The sequence below is a fragment of the Meles meles genome, chromosome 1 (assembly GCF_922984935.1).
Source record: "Meles meles chromosome 1, mMelMel3.1 paternal haplotype, whole genome shotgun sequence".
Classification (NCBI taxonomy): domain Eukaryota; kingdom Metazoa; phylum Chordata; class Mammalia; order Carnivora; family Mustelidae; genus Meles; species Meles meles.
This window is the reverse complement of record NC_060066.1, coordinates 191,028,788-191,047,801: the sequence shown is the minus strand read 5'-3', so window position 1 is coordinate 191,047,801 and position 19,014 is coordinate 191,028,788. Positions and strand designations below refer to the sequence as shown.

The following is a 19,014-nucleotide window of genomic DNA, read 5'->3' as shown; positions in this document are numbered from 1 at the left end:
ACGCGTCCCTCAGATGATCTAAATTTCAAAGTCTCTGCTCTCTCCCTTTAAACTTGAAACCATCACACTAGTTCGCTTCCATTCAATAAATAAATGTGTCTACTTCATAACGGAACTTAGGCGATTTCTGATCTGAAAACTCAGAAGACGGACACACCTTTTTTTTTTTTTTTTTTTGAGGTTTGGGGATTATAACTGCACTTAACTGAGAATAAATTAGAAACTGGCAGAAAGGAAGGCTATTTGGGCCTCAATACCAGCCCTTATGTTCTGTTCCAGATCACATGGGAGATTCTCAAATAAATTTCTGAGAGTTATCTTGGCGCTGTCAATAATTGAACCACATACTCCTTATTCCTCGCATCACAAAAGCTCCTTATGATGATGACTTTCAAGGATAGGATGGACATCCTCATAGAGATCAATTCCGTTTAAAACGTTCTGACATTTTACAGAAACAAGTAGATAGAAAGCAAAGGCAGTTGCCAGTGGGGAGATCCCCCAAGAGAGGAGTGCCACTGCAGTGAAGCCCTCCACCACTGAAAAGATGGCTTGCTATGGGTACATAACCCCACGAGTTTAGGGAGGACACGGTGCCCTTGTCTGGCGCTGGGCTGCATGGGGGTTTCCTGTCATGTTTCTGGCATAGTTCTCTGACAGGGCTCATGGTGGTGGCCACACAGGACTCCCGATTCCTCCCTGAAGAATGACCTCTGACAGAAGGAGATTGGAGCCTCCAGTATTTTAGGATGCATGCCCGAGTGGAAGCAGGGCTGATGTGGACTTCCCATCTGCTGGAGATTTCACAGTTCTGGTAACCAAAAACCTGAGGAGCTCTGGGGAGGAAGAAGAAGATGCTAAAAACATGGGAAGCAGGTTGTTTCTGGTGCCCTCACTCATTTCCATTTCTTTACAGAGCCCACTCAATTGCCTATAAACCTCACATCTCCCAGTATCCCATCCCAACCACCCAATTCAAGCTGTCCCAATATAGCCTGACTCATCCCCATCTCACCCCATCCCACCAGGACACATTCACCTCCATTCCACCATATCCCAATTTGTCTCATTCCACCCCACCCAAACTCTATCCATCCCATCCTATCCCGTTCCACCCCAATCCTTACTGACCCATTCCTATCCGGCCCAATAGGGTACCCAGTCAATCACCTGATTGCTCTACCTCCCACCCTCTCAATACCACCCCAGACCATTGTATTTCACTCAACCCTATTCTTTTCCACTCCACCACCCATCCCAACCTACCCCAACTCATTCTATCCCATCCCAACACCTCCCCGCGGCTCTTGAGCCTACCCTAACTCACTCCTTCCTACTTGATCTCAGTCCATCTCAAATTATCCTATTTCTCCAATTCCAAGCCATGATATTCCATTATGTTCCTTCCCCTCCCACGCCCTGCTTTGTCAAAGCTCTCATCTATGATCATATACAGAGACGAGACTGTTCTTTGTGTTACAGGAAGCTACGTGAGAAAGTCAAAAGGTCTCACCCTCCCCCAAACATCTAACAGCTAAATGTGTATTGGGGTGGGAGAGGAGGGGGAAAAAAAATAAAAGACAAAATCTCATCTTTAAAGAAGAGGTATGAAAAGATAATCCCGGGAACTGGGCTCTCGGGAGTCCAAAAAGAAAACAAATTGAGTTTCTTTGTCTCTCTTAGCTTACAAGAGTCAGGAGAGAGCTCTAAGAACGTCACTATCATTTTCAAGTTGAGAAAACCCCACATTGCATAGCCTACCCTTTGCCTTCTGTGGGTCCAAGGGAGAGCCAAGCTCTGTTCAAAGCCAGTGAAGCCACAAAGACACAGTGTCTCTTTGAGGTAGAGAACTCTGCAATAATCCTTCAGTTTCAAGTTCACCCACATGTAGCCCTGTTGTGGAAGTTCTCTGCGGCAGGCAGAGAGGAAGGGTTGGGAGACCATCTCCTACCCTCAAAGACTGAAACCCCAGCACAATATCAGGGACATTGTCCAACTTCTAGGAGGAACTTGAGGACCCTCCCCCATGACCTTTCTAGGAAGAGGCGGGACCAGCGTTGATGGGGTTGGGTGAGTTGGCCAGGTTCTTAAAGGTGTCCTTTCAGCGGGAGGAACAAAGAGAAAAGGTTCTTGTGGTGCATCAAGCAGCATGTCAGAGGGGCACGTGTCAGACACCTGAGACCTCCAGTGGGCTCTCAGACCCCAAGCCCACCTAACAGAGGTTAGACCTGTTTCCCTCCCAATTCTGCGAGGCTGGTGCCCGAAGCAAGTAGGCAGTAGCAGCAGCACGGGCAAGGGGCAGTGGTGGCTGGGGGGACAGCATCTAGCAGGCACTGGATGCTAACAGGGTGTCCAGCACCATGACAACTGCTTTCCAGGAATTAAGCGAGCAGCCCCTGGAGTCAAGTAGCCCTGGGGGCTGATCCTGCCTCCTTTACCTCTCTCCTCTAAAACCTTGGCCAAAATGCTTAATTTGTGAGCCTTCGTCTCTTCAAATAGGATAAAGTGCCTGGATGGTTATGCGAATTGAATAGTAATGTCTACAAAGCATTTAACCAGACTCCCCAAAGGAAAGCTACTATCTGGGTGCTCCCCGGAAGGGCCTGGACCACCTCCCACTTGAGGGCGCTTCTTTGCCCCTTCCCACTCCTCCAAACCCCTTGCCTTGGGAATGTCCAAGAGGGCAGTGTGAGGGTAAGGAGGACTTGGGTTCCAGAGAACCTACCTTTCATCCTCTGGACAGGAGCTCTTCGGGTGTCTGCTGGGGGCTGGGGTTTGGGCTACACAGGCCTGCCTGGGTGCATGGGCCTTTAAGGATTACGGACAGGTACCACCTCACTAACCAAGACATTCCAATATGTCCTGCAGAGCTTTATAGCAGGGGGAGCTTGGGGGCTGAGAGGCCACTGGAGGTCTCAGTCAAGATGGGGGTTTGGGAGCAGCAGACCAAGGATGCCTGTGCAGTCACAGTAGCTGTGGTGGACACGGATGGACCATGGCTGCCTGAGGGGCTGAAAGCCTGGAGTCCAAGCCTCAAGTGCCAACGGCAGCCCAGCAGCACTTGGGGGGAAGCAGCCCTGGGGGAAAAGCAGGGCAGAGGCAGGCAGCCTGGGTAGAAGGATTCCAGGGGAATGGCGCCAGCCTGGACCCCTTAGAAGTTGGACAACAGTGTGGTTATGAGTAAAGGATCTGGAGTTGGGCAAACTGGCTTCAAGTCCTAGCTTGGCCATTGATTGTTGTGTGGTTATGTGGTTTTCTGAACCTATTTCTTGCCATACAAAGTGGGGATAATAAGATTGCTGGCCTCACCAGGTTGCTGTGAGGCTTGAGTTCATCTGACCAAGTGGTTGGGATGGGGCCAGCTCATGATGGGGACTCAGGGACCACCAGCCATTAGTGTTATTCCTCTGGGTATCTCGGGGCACCTGGGGGATGCTGAGGCCATGCTGAGGGTTCACACACTTCCTCGCTGAGTCTTCTGCCTTCAGGGTCCCCACTTCAGCTCCAGCTTGCACTAAATGGGCACTCTGGATGAGGTAGGTACGTGTTGGGTCTGGTGCATCTCTGACTTCTAGTGTTTCCCACAACACAGGAATGGCATGCCGCTTTTCCAAGTGGGACCCTGAGCCTTGGAGAGGTCGACCAGTTCTCTACAAGGACCATCTGGCTCTGCAGGCAAATCAGAGGCCTTTAGTCCTGCTGGCATAAAAACGATGGTGAGGCAGGGGCAGGTCACACACCTGCATCCAGGTGGCGCCGCCGAAGCCATCTGCTGGACTCTTGTGGACCAACCCAAACCCTGTAGTGGGAGAGCCCGCCATCTCATTCTCCAGTCCCATTGCACAGGCTCCTAGCCTCACCTTCAACAAAGCCACCCTCCCCCCAGCCACAGATGTGCTCAACATTACCTGCTACAGTCAGCTTCTTTCTTGAAAGCCAAAAACTTGCAGGTCCATGGCAAATGAAAATTCAAATCCATACACTGGTAACTGAGTGGTTGAGTATCTTTCCTTTGGGGGAGTGGGGACAATGATAGCTAAGGGCTTGTGCATCGGTTCTGAAATCTAAGGAACTATCTTACCAATTTGCGACATTTAGTTCTGGGGGGGAAAGCAACAGGGGACCAGGCGTCATTGTCATCTCTGGCTGTCCTGGCTGCTAAAATTCTTGATTTAGCTTTATCAGTCCCTAGAAGACCATCCAAGGGTTAAAAAAAAAAAGTTTCAAAACCATCTGCTGATTTAACAACCATTTATCAGGCACTAATTTTATGCAAAGTCCTGAGGTGGGTGCTGGGGATACCAAGAGAAAAAAGTACTATCCCTATCTTCGGGAAACTCACAGTTCAATATGTGAGACAAACAAATACTTTGAGGACAACTTAATTAGTATTATAATCAAACACTGGGTATGGTCAGTGCTCCAGTCCCCAAGACACCTCTGACAACAAGCACTTAGGGAATAAGCAAAACAGAATTAAAAAAATAATAATAATTTGGTATTTGAGTTTTTTAAAAAGGCAATGAAGTGGTTAGCACAGGGAAAATCAGAACTTTGGTGGAATTCCTTAAACTCACAGTTCAATGTTGCTTTTATTTTGAATTACTTAGTAAGGATATAGGAGACACAACAGCCTTGTCAATGCTCAGAGCCTCTGAATCCAGAGAAAAGTAGCGAGGGTTAGTCAAAATTGAAGGTAGGCACTCGGTGGCCACCTGATAGGGAAGGAGTTGAAGATGACATTAAGGTTTCAGGGTTGGGTAACTGGGAAGAACCAGCCTACACAGGGAATCCTGGAGGTTCAGGAAAGGAGCTAATGAATTTGCTCTAGAAGTGAAACATCTAGGTGAAGCTATCCAAGATTCAGCTGGATACATGGGCTGTCTAGGCCCAAAGTTTCCATGGGCTAGGATACCAAAAGATACATCAGGAGAAGCATCTTGGCAGGAGACATCTGGAAGCTTCAGAGTGTGGTGGTGGAAGGGCTGGACTGGGTTGAGCTCACCTTCAAAGTGCGGAAAGGAAGTGAGGAAAGGCACAAGGAATAGAAGGCTATAGGAAATGCTTACAGGAGGGGAAGAAGTGCTACCACGAGACACTGCGAAGAACAGCCAAGAGGTAGGAGAGAATCCGCATAGCACAGTATTCCAGAAGCCCAAGGAAGAAATGTTTAAAAAGGAGTAACCCAAAGTGTTCAAAGCCACAGAGAGGTAAAGGAAGACAAACACATAGTTAAAGTACATTGCAATGGACGTGACAATCAGAGTAGTCCTTGGAGATCTCTCCTGGAGACTTCTAATCCCAGGGACAGAAGGCAGATTGCAGACAGTGAACAGTAGCCAAGAAAGTGATTTGAAGACCCCTTTGAAGACACTTGTAAAGACAAAGGGATGGTAGCAAGAAAGTCAACAGGGCCAAGAAGTCTGGTTAGCTTGTTTTAGGTTATAGAGCAAGCAGCTCGCAGGCCAAGGGAGACAGACTGAGCCGGAATTAACAGAGAAGGTAAGTGATGGGAGGTCTCTCTGGAGGCCAGAGCCAGGGGGAGTGTGAGACGGGCCTGACCCTAACAGAAGGGTTGAGGGTCTAAGGCAAAGGTGAGTGAGGAGGCTCCCCCTTCTCAAATCCTTATCCTCACTGTATTCAGTCCTCACGGGTCCAAGCAGGGAGACAGTTCAGTCCTGAGCGTCTTTCAAAGTCAACAGTGTACAGAGAACACAAAATGAATGTTCTTCCCCCTTGAAACTGCCAAAGTCTGCGATCATCCGTCACCAAGTCCATTTCCAAACCTCTGCTGCTGGCAAGGCCAAACAGCATATCTGAATGCGGGAAAGGTTTAGAAAGAAATATACTGGAAGCACTGGAAGCCAGAGTCACTGGCCAGAGAGCAAATGCCTCCCCCTCCAAGCCATCACCACCGCCAACTGCTCTGCTGACCAAAGAGCTGGAAGCCAGTGGATCTACAAGGCAGGATTCCAGCACCGCCCAGCACTGTGCAAGCTCCGGGGAGAAGGCCTTTTTCTTTCCCCAGGGGCATGACATGCCCAGGGGGCAGGGACGGATCTAGCCATAAAAACAGTTCCAAGGCCTCGGGGCCAATCTAAGTCTGCGAAGCCACACCTGGACAAACATCGGAGAGCCCTGACAGTCCCAGCCCCGAGCAGCGGTTCCCCCTGCCGCCCATGTGGCAGGTCTGGGAGACCAGCGGCATCGCCATCCTCGGGAACAGCGCAGCCACCCAGTGGGTGTGGGTGTGCGCGTGGCCAGAGCTCCTAGGCGAGCGCACCGCGGGCGCCCCTCTCTGGGTGTCGGCAGCTATGACTCCTAGGAAAACCAAGAAAGTACGGTCAAGTCGGGATGGGTAAGCCGAAGCTCGGGGCGCCTTCCCAGAACAGCTACCTTAACATTCCCGGCTAAGGGGCTGGCGACCGTCTGCAGGTTCGGGTTCACAAGACGCTAGAGCCCAGAGCAGGCCGCAAAGCTTGCCAGGGAAGGGGCGCACTTTCCAAGAAGGGAGCACGGGATGCTGGAGTGGCGGAGGCCAAGCCTTCTAAGGTTCAATCGGTGGTTTAAAAAAACAAACAAACAAAAAAACCTCACGTATCCAGGCCGGAGGTGCCCAAGTCCTGGCCTAGGCAGCAGGTGTTAGGGGTTTTCTCCCCCAGTAAGTGTCAGCCTCCCGGGTAAATGAAAATCCGGCCCCAGGCGTCGCCCGTTGGACCCGTCCCCACCCGGGCACGCGGAACTTTCTAGGCTGTGGCTAGCGCTGAGCCTCAGAGCGGTCCAAGAGATAAAGTGGAAGGGCACCAGTCGGGGCCACTGGTCCCCACTGGGGACTGGGTTCTCCCGAAGGTCCGCGAGCCTTCCCGGGACCGCAAGCTGCAGCCAGACACCCGCGAAGTTCCGGGATTCGTCGCACCAGCCTGGTCTGCCCCCCTCCCTGACTCGGTCGCCGGGAGCAGGTCCTGCCGCCCGCGCCGCCGCAGCCGCAGCCCCGCCGCTCGGCTGCAGCAGGGAGCGGGAAAGGGCACTTTGGCGCGGAGTGGGAACCGAGGGGAATGTGGCGGCGCGGAACCTGGCGGCGACACTCCCTCCCCCGCCCCCGGGCACAACCCCCGCCCCCGCCTCCCTGTGGCTCAGCACCCTCCAGCCCCCACCTGAGTCTTCCCGCAAGGCGTGCGCGGGACCCCGGCCCTGGGCGCGCGCCCACCTCACCGCCCCCCCGCCCCCAGCCCCGAGCGCCGGAGGGAGGGGGACACTTGGGGAGGGGGTGGTGGCCGCAGTCTCGAGACGGCTCTGGCTGGGGCGCGGGCTTCATTCACGAGAAAATGGGCGGGGGCAGGAAGGGCAGACCCTGCAGACGCGGAAACGGCGAGGGGGCGCGCCATTCCTTTCCAGCCCCCAGGACCCCTGTGCCAACCGGAATCGGGAGGCGGCGGTGGGGGTAGGGCTCCAGGAAAGTTTATCGGGGGAAAGCCTGGCACCTGGGGGCTGGGAGGCTGGAGCAACTGAATCCACTGAAACTGAATCCGGGTGCCCCCCAGCCCCGGGCGGGGATGTCTGTCTCCCAGGCTCCCCCACGCCGGCCGAAACCGGCCAAGTTGCGGCTGGGGTTGAGGGCAGCAAGGAGGGTGAGGGTGGAGGTGAGGACGCGGCTGACGGTGGGAGGAGAATGGGGGATCGACTGAAGCGAGGCTGAGCAGGAGGGTGGGCGACTGGGAGTGGGGAAGGTTAAGGGAGAGAGCGGGGAAAGGGACAGGGACGCTTCCAGAGAGGGGTGGGCGCGGGGCTCGGGTGGGGCGCGCGGCGGCCGCGGCGACCGGACTTACCCGCGGCGGCCGAGGCGCCGAGCAGCCCCCAGCCCAGCAGCAGCAGCAGCGGCGGCGGCGTCGGCTGCGGCGGCGGGCGGCCCCAGCGGCTCCCGGCGCCCGAAACGAGCGCCGAAATCCCGGCTTCGCCGCGAGCCCTCCCCGCGGGGCAGCCGCAGCGTCCCTGCTCCCGTCCCCGCGAGCGCGGCATGGCGCGGCCGGCAGCGCCGAGGGAGAGGCTCCGCTCACCGCCGAGGAGAAAGGAGGTCAGGAGAGCTCTGGAGCTTTTTTCTGCTCGGAAAAAAATCCCGGTACGCGGGAGCCCTGAGCTTCTGCGGCTGGAATGAACCAAGTGTCCGCCCGGCCGGGGAGAGGCGCGCTGCGCTCTCGGAAATGACTCGCTCCAATCCCGCTTCGCGGGGTTCGCGCCGGGGGGCGGGGGGGTGAATTATCCCCGGATTAATCACTCCGGAGCCGCTTCTCCGCCGCTCCAAATGCTGGGGGTGGAGGCGTAGCAAAGGAAAAAATATTGGAGGGTGGGGGTTCCTCTTCCGCGCCACCTCCACCTCCAGATAAACCCCAAATTACATCTAAAGGGTTGTTTATTCCTGTTTGTTTTACAATTGACCAGTTTCTTTTAAGTTCAGTCTTCTCGTTTCCATTTATAAGATCACCCATGAATACAACCCCCCCATACACACGCGCACACATACACACAGTGATAGCGACACACACGCGGACACACACACACACACACACACACGCCTCTTCCACGTTTGGAAACTGGAATACTGTCTGGGAAAAGGTAACCAAAGAAGGACGCGGTTCCCCAAGTCAGGGCTCTTAAGAGCTGATCATGGGTGGTGGCTTTGAACTTGCAATCTGGGGGTCGGGGCCGATGTTTATTTAGGAGGCCCATTCGCGATAGCCTCCTACCCCATCCCAGGAGAAGGGTGTGTGCGCTCACACCCGGGGTTAAGAATTGGGCGAGGGTGGGGGCGACAGGTTATTTGGCTGGGGCGGTCCTACCCCTACCCTAAGACAAAATCAGGATGGAGGGAGGAGTGCCTGTATGCGCTCGGGTGGAGGGGTGGGGGGCTGGGGGGGAAGTGCGTGGGGCAGATGAGGTTGGTGGAAGGACGATGCAAGAGTTACTTGTACAATGTATCCTCAAAATTAAAAAACTGGACCCTGCTTCTCCCCTCCCCCTCCCAGCCACGGCCCCCAAACGGGCGAATTTTTCCCAGTGGGGTGAGCTGCTCCCCACCTCTACCCCGTCGCCGCTGCCAGCTGCCCCCAAAGACCCAGCATCGGGTCCCACCCCATCCCCCACCCCCAGTCGGTCGCTGTCTCAGTCTCATCTTCCCTAGGCTCCCCTGTCAGTCACGATGGCTCCTTCGTTGTCTATGCCAAACTCTGGGCGAGAAGGAAGAGCCACTGCGGGGGTGGGGGGCGGGGGGCGGAGGGGGGACCGGGAGGGGCAAGTCTGGGGGTGGCGAAGGTCCCCGCTGGCGCTTCCAGCAGAGAGACGCTAGTCTAGTCGGTGAGCACCCCACCCCCTTTGCCTGAAGCACAAGAGAGAGGCTGAGCTCCGGGCTTAGGGGGTTTGGCCGAGCCTGAGCTCCGGTATCTGCGAGTCCCCTGGCCAGTGGCCGGCTATAGGCTGGGCCTGGGAATTTCCGGGAAACAGCCTGAAAAGGGTTACGGGATTGCCAATCTCAAATGGGGAGGGTGATGCGCAGGGCTGGAGGAGTGGATGCTTGTCCTTACTCCCCACGAAAAACTTGCTCCCCAGAGCCACTATCTCCCAGCTTCCTTGATGCCCATCCCCCACCCCCACCCCAAGTTGTTCCGGTTTCCCTGCATGAGCTCATCCCACAGCTGGGGAGCCTGCCCGGTGGCCCAGGGCCGGCTAGCATCTTCCGAATCGCCGGCCCAAGCCCACCCCCAACACACTTGTTTTCTCGCCCCTCCTGACGCCCTCTTGCCTGGTGCCAAGAACCAACTGAAGCAGCCAGAACTCCGCAGTGAAAGGCCTGCTTTATGTCCCCAGGGCAGTGGAGAGGGGGCTTTTCGCTTCCCATTGTCCAAGCCCAGCCCCTGAAAGAGAGAGCTCAGCCCGCCAAGACTGGCCTGGGCCTTCCCACCAGCCCTGGGGAGGAGGGAGGGACTGGTTGTGCCATGAGTGGATGGCAGCCTTGGGGGGCTCTTGGCTGGGGCCTTCCCTGGGGTGGGCTCCTGGCTTCTAAGCTTGGGCCTTCCCCCTCTCCTGCCTCCTGGGTTCCCCTCCAGAGAAGAGCTGGCAGATGCCCAGCCCTCCCCAGTAGCCCACAGCTGGGCAGAAGAGTCTGGGCTGCTCTATAATTCTGGGGCTCCAGGCCAGTGGACTGCCCCGAGCCCCCTCTTAGCCCCAGAACTTTGCTCTGTGGCTGCAACCCACAGCTGAGGTTTGCCCCCCTAAACCTTCCCTGGCAATAGGAATGTTTGTTATCCTTCTCTTTGGGGGATGTGGAGGGCAGGGGCATACTTTTCATCCCTATAAATGGCCCAGTTACTTCCTCCACCATTCATCCCTCTCTCTGATCTATTTGGGTCCACATACATTTACTGCGGCCCCCTGGGCTCTGGGCCATGTGCCAGCCTGTGCTGTGGGCAATGCAGAGATCCACAGTGTGCAGGCCAGCTTGGAAAAATGTGGGGCAGAGGTGGGCACCCCACACACAACCCCGACAGTCGGGCGATGGTGATCACCATGCCACAAGGGACCTGTTACAGAGACAAATCAAGACTAAGCTTGTCTTGGACTTGGGGGAATGAAAGTCTCCTCATTTAAGGAGGGAAGTAGGATTTTGGCTGGGCCCTGAGGCCTGGATAGAGATTTTGGCAAGATGAAGATTTACTCAACAAATATTTAGTGAGCATCATTACACAATGGACAGTGTACTAGATAATGAATATCCACCCAGGTGAACAGTTCCTGGCTTGGTGCAAGTAGGTAATAGATAAATTTAGATGGCGTTACTAATTAAGGACACCACGAAGGAAAAGTTCATGGTGTTCTGAGAAAGACTGGGGGGGGGGGGGCGTAACTTAAATAGGTGGTCTGGGCAGGCCTCTCGGAGGTGGTGACCTTGAAAGCAGGATCTAAGTTAAGCAGCACAGGCCTGTAAAGAGGTGGGAAAGGGATTTTTGGTACAGGGGCCATGGACAAGGCTCCGAAAAAGGACAAGGGTAGGAGAGAGGGTGTAGGGCTGGATCAAGTGAGCAAGAGGGGACACCCAGCAGGTGAGGGAAGAGGTATAGAACCAGATCATGCAGAGGCAAAGGGGATGGGTGAAGAGTTTGGATTTTAGCCACAGACGGTGAGAGTAAGAGCTGTATTAGTTTGCGAGGGCTGCCATAACAAAGTACCCTAGAGTGCGTAGCTTAAACCACAGAAATTCATTTTCTCATAGTTCTGGAGGCTAGATGTCTGAGATCAAGGTGTCCACAGGGCTGGCTCCTTCTCCATCCTCTCTCCTTGACTTGTAGATGGCCTTCTCCCTATCCCTTCACATTGTCTCCCCCTGTACCTGTCTGTGTCCCGGTCATCTCTTCTTAAAAGGACATCAGCCACTGGATTAGGGCCCACCAAAATCTCATTTTAACGATTTCCTCTTCAAAACACTGTCTCCAAATACAGTCCCATTCGGAGATACTGGGAGTTAGGACTTCAACATACGAATTTGGGGAAGGAGACTACAATTCTACCCACAAAAGGAAAGCAGGTGGAGGGAGGAAAGGAAACATAGGCATGATGGTGGGTATATATATTTAAAGAGAGATCTGTTAGAGCTGCGCATAACATGATAGCTTTAGCAGGAGATACTCCAGAAAGGTGGACAGCTCTGAATCCCAGAGAGGTGGATTTTTTATTTCTAGGAAGTAGAAGCCAAGGGGCACAGCCTGGCATATACACTGACTTCTCTGTGGGGAACAGATGGGAAGGAAAGGGCAGAAAAAGGGAATGCACTTGGAAAGTGACTGCAGTAGTCTTTGCTGGAAGAGATGTGGGTATAGGCAGAGACATCCATGGAGCAAGGGAGAGGCAGGAGTCCAAGAGATGATAATGGCCCACCCCACTGTAGCCTAGGAGAGGGTGTCTCTCAGCCCAGCCTCCAGGGCTGGCCCCCTACATGCCCTTCCTTTCTCCCCAGAATAGTAGGCAGCCGCAGGTCAAGATGTCTCCACAATATCACGTTGCAAAAAAGCCCAGTGCAGTATAGTGACTCGCCAAGATAAGCCTAATATCCAGATAAGATCAGAGTTCGTTTTAGAAAGAAAACACGACCTGATGCGCTGGAGAATTCAGCCTGATTTAAGAAGGGGCTGGAGACTTGATGCCCTGCAATTTTCATTCTGACCCAAGAAGAAAATGCAGGATATTTCTGAAGCCACGGGGTGGGGGCGGTGGCAAAAGTGTGTGTGTGGGGGTGGGGGGGAGTGGTTAGCGGGAGGGCAGAGAAGGACCACAGAGCAAAGGCAAAGGCTCCAAGGAGGAGCTTGGGGTCTGAGTAGAGGGTAGGGATTGTGAATCACCAGTATGATCACAGAAGCTATCCTAAGATCACACAGAAGTCTGTCCCAAGAGCAAGGCTGTCACTGTGGACAGGACCGAGACCTGCTCCCCAGGAAGAGGTGACAGGGGTTTGAGGAAGAAAAAACCCAGAACGAAGGGCAGTGAGGCTGTGGGCCTCAGATGCCAGGAGGGAGAAGTGAGAAGGGCCCCTAGTTAGCCCTTTTTCCAAGGCTACCAAATGGGGGGGGTCCCCCGAATTCTTACCAAAAAATCTATTTGTGATACAAGGAGAGGGACTGCACTCCCACCAGCGGCAAAAGAGGTCAGATTTCTCCTTGGCTTGTCAGAGGCCATAATGCTATGATCTCTAGGGGCTATCCTAGACTATTCTATCTCTAGGGGCTAGCTCTAGACTGTCCCTCTAGGGGCTATCCTAGACTCTCATCTCCACTTGGAAGCTCCAGTCAGCTATGCTTCCGTGCCTTTTCTCCCACCGTCTCCTCTAACAGTAGTACCTTTCCTCTCTTACCGTACAGAGTAAATGGTCCTAACCATTGCCCAGCTTACGTGGCACCTGTCCTAGGTGGCCCCTGTCCCTCCTGCTGGGCTCGCTTGCAGCTTGGCCAGCTAGCTGGATCTCAGAAGCCCTTGCTTCCCCTTCCGTGGAATGTAGCAACTGTTCTCAATCAGGGGCAATACTGTCCCCCAGGGGACATTTGACAACATCTGCAACTGGAGGGTGCTATTGGCCTCTGGGGGTAGAGGTCAGGGATGCTGGTGGACATCCTATCACCCCCTGGGGAAGCTCTCCTCCACCCCCTCCCAAATTACGCAGCCCAAGATATTGAGAAGGGCTGAAGTGTCCCTGAGTAGTGGCTACATGTCCCAGTCCTCTTTGGAATTGGGTGATGTTACAAGACAGGGTCCCAGCCAAAGGAAAGTAAGCAGAAGTGATGGATACCACTTCAAGGCTGATCCCATAAAATCCTCTCATCCTTTCTCCTCCACCTGCCGGCTGGAGCAGAGCATGTGTGTCCCCTGGGGATTGCAGAGCCACAAGCTGGACGAAGCCTGGATCCCAAATCACAGTGTGGAGGAAAATCACCACCAACTGGAAACACCAGCATCAGGCTCTTGTATGAGAAATGATCTTTTACAGCATTGAGCCACTGGAATACTGGGACATGTCCCAGCAGCTGGCAGTACCCTTGCACACCCCTCCATGGATTCTTCTGGAATATTGCATGTAGTCATGGGCTTATTCCTCACTTGTTTGTCCATGTCTCAAATGTTGCTCAGCAAACCAGGCTCTGCAGTGGGTACGGAAGCAATAAGGAACAAAGAAAGAAGAATAAGACCTTGCCAGTAGTCCCTGCCCTCAGGGAGTTGATAGTTTATAGGGGAGGGAGATAAACAGCAAAGCAGGATTCCATATAGCAGGGGGTAGAAAGGAGGAGGGTTCCTGGCTCAGCCTAGGGAAAGAGGCAGGGGAGAGGCAACCAGGTCCTGGAAGTAAGCAGTGTGGACAAGCCCTGGGAGGGGAGGTAGCCGGAGGCTTCCACAGTAGCTGTGCAGTCCAGGATGCTGATAGAAGGGCGGGAGGGGGTGGGGATCTCACTTCTGCACTCTCCAGGCTCTGTAATTGTCCCACTTCTCACTGTCCCCCCCCTGCTGGTGGACTGAGAGTTGCCTCTGGCAGAAATCTCCTGAAGGTCTATGTCCCTAGTGCCTGCGGGGGTGGGGGTGGGGGGGCGGTCTGGCATCCTATCCTCCTGGATGTCCTACAGGATGCCATGCCCCATCCTGCTCACACCTGGACTCCCCTGCTTGTAACCTGTCACCGCATCCTGTCTCTCTGCTCGGTGTCTCCATGTCCACGGGTTCCTGAGCCAGAAAGCTGCGGGGTTCATCCTGGATGCTTTCCCTGTTTCCCCCAAGTAATCTAAATTCTGCCTCCTTAATATTCCCCAGGTCTTAGGGTCTTTCCTTCCAGTTTCTTACAACAGCCACATCCCAAGTGCCCCATTTCTGCTTTTGCCCCTTTCAGTGTAGCCTCCTCTTTGCCACCAGTTACTTTGCAAGCACTCCCCTGATTTCACAGCTCCCCCACCTTCCCAGGACATTTCCCCATGACCTACAGAGTAAAATCCAAGCTCCCTGCTAGTTTCTTTCTACGGGGGCTTCCACTAACCTGCACCTATATGCTCCTCTAGCCCTCATCTCCCTACTCCCCCACTCCCCCACACATGCTCTCCTCATTTGGAGCCCCTTATACTCCTGAGATGGGCCTGCTTTCTCTCTCCCTTGTCTTGGGCCTTTAGATGTACTGTTCCCTAGATGCAGAATGCTCTCTTCCTCTTGCTGTGTCTGGTGTCCTCCTGTTTGTCCTTCAGAACTCAGTCTTGCAGTCTTCACCAGTGCCACTTAGAGTGCCTGGTACACCTTGAGCATTTGGTAGAGCTCTGCTGGGTGGATGGATGGATGGATGGATGGATGTTTGACTAGGTGCTCAGTAATGGTTGTGGAATGGACCCAAAGGTGTCTCCCCTAGACTTCATTATCTGAGTTCCTTAAAGAAATGCCCTCTCTGAGTTATGATTTAATGTTATGCTTTATATCTTCAGAGGACCCTGATGTGAGAAACTGACCAACTTAATGGCATTTCTGTCTTTATGAAAACAGAATTGAATATATGTCCCACTATGTCACTCAGTGTCCTTTATACAAGGACTCGTGATAAATTCATGCTTGAGGTTATTTCCAGGAAACATTTTGTCTCCACAGATGAAGATGTGTATTTTCTGCTGTCAGAAAATAAAAACTCTGCCTTCCGACGTGTTTCCATTTTTGCTTTAGCTGACAAATAGGGATACCCAGTTTTATTATCTTATTACCTCCGTGCGTTCTGACCAATTCAGGTGCTTGAAAGTAGCAACTCTTTGTTTTCTTTAGATGAAGTCAGTTCTTGCTTTATTCTTCAAAGCTGTAATTTTTACTTTTTAATCTGAAAGCTACCTCAGATTGTCTAGCATAAATCTTAAGTGAATGCATACTGGTGACCAACATCTTGGCATGGAAGTTATGGAAGGAAGGGCAGAACACCAAGCTTCTAGTTGAGAAGGATCCCACATACCGCCTCTCCAGAAATTCTCGGGGCACCTGTCACAACGAGTCTGGCAGGAAAGCCAGAGCAGGAAGTGAAAGGCCAAATACATTCTGACTTTTTTGCTACCTTACTGGGACACCACTGCCAAGTCGTATTCTTTCTTCCCATCAACTATGGCCTTCCTTTTCCCTAACTTAAAATGGACATCTCATAAGCTACCACTTTTACTTTACTAGCTGGTAATAACAATAATCAGGGATCTGTGCTGGGAACTTTGCATTTTCCTATATGAACCTCTCCCCTTCTGCGCCTGCCTCTTGTTTCAACCCCTTTGTAGATGAAATGCCAGAGGAGTTAAGCACGTGTGAAGCCATCAGTAGTAAGTAGCAGAGCAGGAATTCAAGTATATCAGCTACCACAGCTTCAACTCTTAACAATCTCCTCACAGGTGGGCAAGGAATGGGGGCAAGAATAAGAGATGAAATTCCCTGGGTGATGGCGAGGCTTGCCGACGGTGTTGCCAGGAGAGAGAAGCCAGAATCACAGGGTTGTTTCCAGAGCTTTCTGGTGTCCTTTTCAAAGTCCTGGAAATGGCTGGCTGTTCTGTGGCTGCGTTCAGTTGCCAGGACAATATGCAGGAAGGCCTGTTCCTGTGACACATGGCTGCACCCTCCTTTTCCTCCAGTTCTGATGGTTTGTCCCTCAGGAAATTTACCTGGGATCTCCCTATGCATGCTCCTCCCAAGTCTGGGTAGCCTGACCGGTTAGGGCATCACTGGCCTGGGAATGAAGGGGGTTTCTCTATGGGTTTCCGGGGGCATATAAGAAAGTCTGAGGCCTAAACATGTTTTTATTAGCTCCACAACACAAAGTAGAAAACTGCAACATTAAAATCAGTAAATATTTAATTAAATGCAAAATGTAACATCATGTCAACTTCATTAATGGTTGAATTTAGCAGTCATAAAAATTTCATTACATTTGATAACATTCTGTAGGTTGGAGTTTCCTCACCGGGCAAGACATCCCAGGTAGGCACCAAGCACAGTAAGAAATCACAGCTGACCGTAAATTAAAGAAATTACTCGTGGCCAAAAATTTTCAAAAGCAAAATGGCAAAAATCCTTTCAATTTTTCTTTTACAGCCAAAAAGTTATATTTGTGGTGAGAGGTGGGTGTGTTTCAAATATGTTCGATGAGGGATAAGGCCTGTAAGAGGAAGCTGCTTTCCAGCCTGTGAAGGTCTTCCTAGAGCACTGGCTAGGCCCACCTGGAGGAGGGCTCCATCCTGGCCATGTTAGTGCCTATGATGGAAGCCAGGTGAGTGGGGGCTGGGGAATAGGGAGGAACAGTTGCTTCTTCCTGAGGCTTTCTTGCTTCCAAAAAAGCAAGAACCTCAGAATCCTAAATATGATAGCTAATATTCACTGGGTCCCTGCCCTAAACTCCGCACCTGCGTTATCTCAGGTGTCGCAAAACCACTCTATGAAGTTGGTATTTTATTATCCCTGTTTCGCCAGATGAGCAAACTGAGGTATATAGAGGTTAAAAAATCTGCCCAGCGTCATAAGGGCAGTAACAGGTAATTTAAGAATGTGTCCAAACAAGCATAACAAATGACATGGAGGACATTGGGAGATGGAGAGGAGAAGGAAGTTGAGGGAAATTGGAAGGGGAGGCGAACCATAAGAGACTATGGATTCTGAAAGACAACCTGAGGGTTTTGAAGGGGCGGGGGTGGGAGGTTGGGGGAACCAGGTGGTGGGTAATAGGGAGGGCACGTATTGCATGGAGCACTGGGTGTCGTGCAAAAACAATGAATACTGTTACGTTGAAAAAAAATTAATTAATTATAAATAAATAAATAAAAGTTTTTAAAAATCAAAATAAGAATAATATTTTGTGGCATAGTAGAAAATCTATGACACATTTTAGTATTCATAAATAAAGTTTTATTAGAACTCAAAAAAAAAAAAAAGAAGAATGTATCCAAACAGATTGAACACACTGTTCAAGGTGCCGAAGGCAGGCCTGGTCCCTGCCCTTTTCCGATGCTGGAAGTGAAGCATGCAGGGGCCACAGACACTATTTCACGTGCTGGGCACATAGATACATAGGCACTGAAGGAACCAACTACATATATTGAACAAGACTGGAGTAAGTCCAGTTTCCCCCACATCTGCTGTTTACCAGGCACTTACGGAATGCTTCGTTCCCTTCACTTGCCTGTAGCAATGTTTTTTTGTTTTTTTTTTTTTTTAAAGATTTTATTTATTTATTTGACAGAGATCTCAAGTAGGCAGAGAGGCAGGCAGAGAGAGAGGAGGAAGCAGGCTCCCCGCCGAGCAGAGAGCCCGATGCGGGGCTCGATCCCAGGACCCTGGGATCATGACCTGAGCCGAAGGCAGAGGCTTTAACCCACTGAGCCACCCAGGTGCCCCAACCTGTAGCAATGTTTAAGCCAAAGGTTTTTATCACCTCCTCGCCCTGTGCCTTGTACAATCTTGCCCATGGCAGGTGCTCAAAAATGCACAAAGCCCAGAAAGGCTTAGTGGATGATTTGAGTCTGTCCCTCCATCACGGACTAATTGCCCCAGGACAGCAAAAGTCCTCCCTCCCTCTACATAGCACATGAGCTGTTATTTAGAAACTCCAGGAGTCCACATTTCAGTGTAATCAACAAAGGAACTAATACATAGCACTTTTACAGATGTCTTACGTGCCCCACATTCTAGCGACTTTTCATGTGTCAATTACCCAGTAATAGTATGTCTACAACAATTCTACAAAGCAGTTGTTCTTTATTATCATTCTATTTTACAGATGAGACCAAGTGTTATGAGCTAAATGGTGTCCCTCCAAATCCATATGTTGAAGTCCTAACCCCCCAGGAAGTACCTCCAAATATGATTGTAAGTAGAGAGAGAACCTTTAAAGAGCAATTAAAGTAAAATGAGATCATTGATTGGGTCCTATTCCAATATGACTGATGTCCTTCTAAGATGAAGACAGACACACAGAGGGAAGACCGTATGAAGACACAGGGAGAAGAAAGCCATCCATGAGCCCATGAGAGAGGTGTCAGAAGGAAACAACCCTGTGGACACCTTGATCTTGAACTTTCAGCGCCTAGAACTGTGAAAAAATAAATTTCTATTGTTTCAACCACCCATTCTGTGGTACTTTGTTATGGCAGCCCTAGAGAACTAATATCCCAAGGCCAGAACACATGAACTCAGAATTTGAATCCATGTAGTCTGGTTCTAGAGTCCATGTGTTTCATGACCATGAAAATATTCTCTGTGCAGTCCAAAATGGTAACCACAAGCCACAAGGAGCACCTGAAATGTGGCTGATATAATGAAGGAACTAAAATTTTAACTTAATTTATGTTAAAATAGAATTAAAATAGCCCCATGTGGTTTAGCAGCTAGCATATTGGACATAGCTTTATACTATTTCAAATTATTTCACTTACATTTTTTGCAGAATCTTCTAGAAACCTCAGCTGTGTGCTCCAAGAAATATGCCCTTATCTTTATTCT

At 51.6% G+C, this 19,014-nt stretch overlaps 1 protein-coding gene across 1 annotated transcript in view; it reads right to left on the bottom strand.

The window, feature by feature from the left end:
• LOC123926444 (CUB and sushi domain-containing protein 2-like) overlaps positions 1-8,152 on the bottom strand; it is a 596,474-nt gene extending 588,322 nt beyond the window's left edge. Inside the window, exon 1 of the mRNA XM_045980312.1 lies at positions 7,827-8,152. Within this exon, the coding sequence (XP_045836268.1) occupies positions 7,827-8,016 (190 nt within the window). The 5' untranslated portion in view covers positions 8,017-8,152. The remainder of the gene's footprint in view (positions 1-7,826) is intronic.
• Positions 8,153-19,014: the final 10,862 nt, after the last annotated feature.